Source organism: Bremia lactucae, linkage group LG12, assembly GCF_004359215.1.
Source record: "Bremia lactucae strain SF5 linkage group LG12, whole genome shotgun sequence".
Lineage (NCBI taxonomy): Eukaryota > Oomycota > Peronosporomycetes > Peronosporales > Peronosporaceae > Bremia > Bremia lactucae.
This window is the reverse complement of record NC_090621.1, coordinates 471,647-475,112: the sequence shown is the minus strand read 5'-3', so window position 1 is coordinate 475,112 and position 3,466 is coordinate 471,647. Positions and strand designations below refer to the sequence as shown.

At 44.6% G+C, this 3,466-nt stretch overlaps 1 protein-coding gene across 1 annotated transcript; it reads left to right on the top strand.

The window, feature by feature from the left end:
- Nucleotides 1-1,180: 1,180 nt before the first annotated feature.
- CCR75_006604 (uncharacterized protein) lies at nucleotides 1,181-1,617 on the top strand (the record flags this gene model as incomplete). Its single annotated transcript, XM_067964672.1, has 3 exons — nucleotides 1,181-1,231; nucleotides 1,252-1,360; nucleotides 1,457-1,617. The coding sequence occupies 3 exons, from the start codon at nucleotides 1,181-1,183 to the stop codon at nucleotides 1,615-1,617; spliced, it is 321 nt and encodes a 106-aa protein (XP_067820774.1).
- Nucleotides 1,618-3,466: the final 1,849 nt, after the last annotated feature.

Genomic DNA, 3,466 nt, shown 5'->3' with positions numbered 1-3,466 from the left:
TCTCAACAGTCCTGTCGACAGCCTCGCCCCGAGCTACTGATTGCTTCGAGGCCGTCCAAGAAAAAAATGAAATATTACGGCTTGTCCCACTTGCCTCGACTGCTGGGATAGTATTTGGAAGTTTGGACTTTCTAAAATGCAGAGAAATCACATCCACTTCACCGAAAGGCAATTAATGGATTAAAAAGTGGTTAGTGGAATGAGGTCAATTTCCAACTTGCTCTTATACATTGACTTAACTTTGGCGGTAAGTGACGAAATCAAGTATTACAAGTCTAGCAATAACGTAGTCTCGAGTCCCGAAATGGGCAATACGGGGGTTATTGATCGCAAATATTTTTCTACAAGAAGTAAGTCAAGCTTTACGCAAGCTTATCAGCGTCTCAATATGTGCACTCCATACTTTCATTCACTCATAACCAACGAAATAAGCATATTAGGAAAAAATGCATAATGCTCAAAGCCTGGGGCGAATCTCAAGAAAACCTTGTGTCCGACTTTCTATTGACCGAGGTCAGACCTTATCTTAGATCCGTGGCAACCCCATTATCAAGTATGCGCCGCTCTCGACGTCTAGCGACAAGACGCTAGCGCTCGTAGATGCCCACATGGACGTGGTGCCCGCGAACCTAGACGGTTGGGAACGAGACCCCTTCACACTTACCGTCGAGGGTGACAAATCTACGGACGCGGTTCGACAAATTGCCTCGGACATGTTGCACTTTCAATCAGCAAGTCTTCGAGTTAAGGTTTCAGGGCTGCGCAGGGCTAGCAAAGTCGGTTTTATCTGACGAAACACTGGTGCAACGTAGTGCTGTTCCGAGAGCTGGCGAAACGAAAGGTACAAATGGCAATGCCAATCATGTGTGTGCTTATTGCCTCGAAAGATAATGGCGAGATTGAGGGAGTGGGCATCAAGAACTTGATGGAGTCGGAAAAATTTGGATTTCATTAAGAACAGACCTCGACTGCTCTGATAGTCAGCCCTGTATTGGGACAGTAGGTGCCAGTACCTGGACGCTTAAGGCTACGGGAAAATTATTTCACAAGGGCTTCCCCAAATTTGGGCACTAATGGACTCGAATTGGCCATGGATGCGATGACGAAAATCCAAGCATTTTCTGCAAGGAGTTTCGACCGTTGGAAATAATACAAGAACAATTACTCGTGTCCATCTACAATGAAGTCGACGCGCATGGAGTCGTCGGTTAATGGCCTCAATCAAATTTACGTGCCTATGTTTAACAACAGTCTTACGCTCATGAGTTGAGAGCGTCGTGGGTAATACATGTAGCCCGTCATGGGCTAAATTTGCCGGCATTTTTTTGTGCGATTATCTCCCTTTTACGATATGGACAAGGTTTGTTTAAAATTTCTGTAAAGCTACTATTGCAATGAGTTAATAGATAAAGCTTATGTGATGTGGTTCATTCCTATATGATTGCTACGATGACAGCATTTGTGGATAATTTTAACGCCAATGTCACCTCTTTGGAAGGCAATCGTGGGCCAGTGTCCAAATATGCGCTTCCGGATGAAAAGTGTAAGGGCAAAATCGAGTTAATACTTGACAAGAATTATTACGAAGGCATCGCGTGCTCGTTGGATTTCGATTGAATACAAGTACGTAATTATTAAGATCTTTTTGTCTAATCACATGTCACGCATTGCTATGTTTAAACAGAGTTTGCATGCTGCAATTGTCAGAGGCAAAGCCGTTTCCAATCAGTGGGAGGTTTAATTGTTATAAACATTACGAGGCAACTACATATTTCATTTAAACAATTCTTCTGCTTGTAGCTTGCCCCTGATTGGAGACATGTAGCGCAGTGGCTTTGATCTCACGCTCGCTGGCTTTGGCAAGAGCTCCGTGGATCATGCCGACAAAATACTTAAGCGACGTGAAGAAGGCAATGCAGATTCTTGCGATGCCAATCGCCAATTGTGATGATTCTTTAAAATAGTGTAGACACACTCTTTAAAGCATGTAACGGTACAACCCGTTACAGACTTCTGATGACTTGATTCATGACTGTTCGTATATTGACAACAGCATACATGTTCACTCCATTTGGAAGAGGCTTATTAGCAGGGATTGACAGTATACGGTGCATGTCAAATGTGACATTGTCAGTGGGCCGTTCTGGGTTACCTAGCCGAATTCTGTGTCGCAAAGGTTGCGGCAAAACACGAGGCGTGACGATATCATGAAGGCGGTATTCAATTTGCGTTGCGGAAACGCTGACTTTCAGTAGAAGAATATACTGAATGCCAGAATATTCGCACCACCAACGTGCAGCTCGCTCTAAACTTGCCCATGATTGCCATCGTCCAACTTCAACTGCTAGTGTCACCCAATCGGCAATCTTTCGAGGTACTGGCGGGGACGTTTGGTTTGGCGTAGACCCCATCGGACCAAATGTCTCATCAGCCTCCTTCTTTGGGTAGCCGGCTCTGCTTGCTGTCATTGAGCCACGCATTGCAATCTCGCGCGAATTTCCGGTAGATTCCACAAATTGTAAAAAAAACTCGCGTGACGTGCATTCATGTACTGGAGTTGGCAGATCCACAATAAAAATCTGTCCTTTATCATTGAGTTCCAAAAATCGGAGAGCAACTTGCAGTTCTTCACCATCGCCAATATACTTGTTGAAGGCATCACTAGATACCCCATCGCAAACTAGATATGGGTCGATTCTAGCGCCGTCTCGATCAAAATACCCCGCGACGTGGTCGATTCTAAGCGCATTCATTATGTTAAGAATTTCTTTAGAAGTTTTGAAGCGCGTGAAATTCGACGTCATGCGTTCTTAGCACCAGAAGCCTCTTGATTTAATTCGAATACTCTGGTATCGAGCCTTTATAGTACGGTTCCCTTTCGCCCAAATTTGAGACACTCTTAGGAGATACAAAAGTGTACGATGTTTTTGTTGTGCTGCTTGATTTTTCTATTGCTTTTTATTTATATGCGAAAGTTTATAGAGCCAGCCTTTTTAACTCGATCTTATACCAAAGAAAACTTTAAAAGAAATTGCCGCGAGTATCATGCCAAACGTATTTTTATCGATGGTTTGAAAGTTGAATTGGAGACATCGAGCAATCCGTTTCAGGACCGGCTGCGAATCACAATGGTGTGACATTCGGATCGGTGCACCATGACGAACGGTTGCGGTGCAAAAGCCCCCGTCGCGTTTATCCGGTTGCACCAAGTGCAGAACACTCAGAAGTGCTAGTGATCTAGCAGCACGAGGCGTTGTTGGACTCCTAAATTAAGGACGTTTCGACCGCAAATCGGCTTGCGTGACGGTAGAACCTCTGGAATAATCTTCGCAAGGCTATCCTGACAGAAGTAAGGCTCGTTACATGTCGAAATATTCGGAGTTACCGGGAGAGGCTCTGGCAACTCTTTAAGCGGCTACACGCAGCATGTAACGGGCTAAAGTTGCCCAAATGTTACACAGTCCCC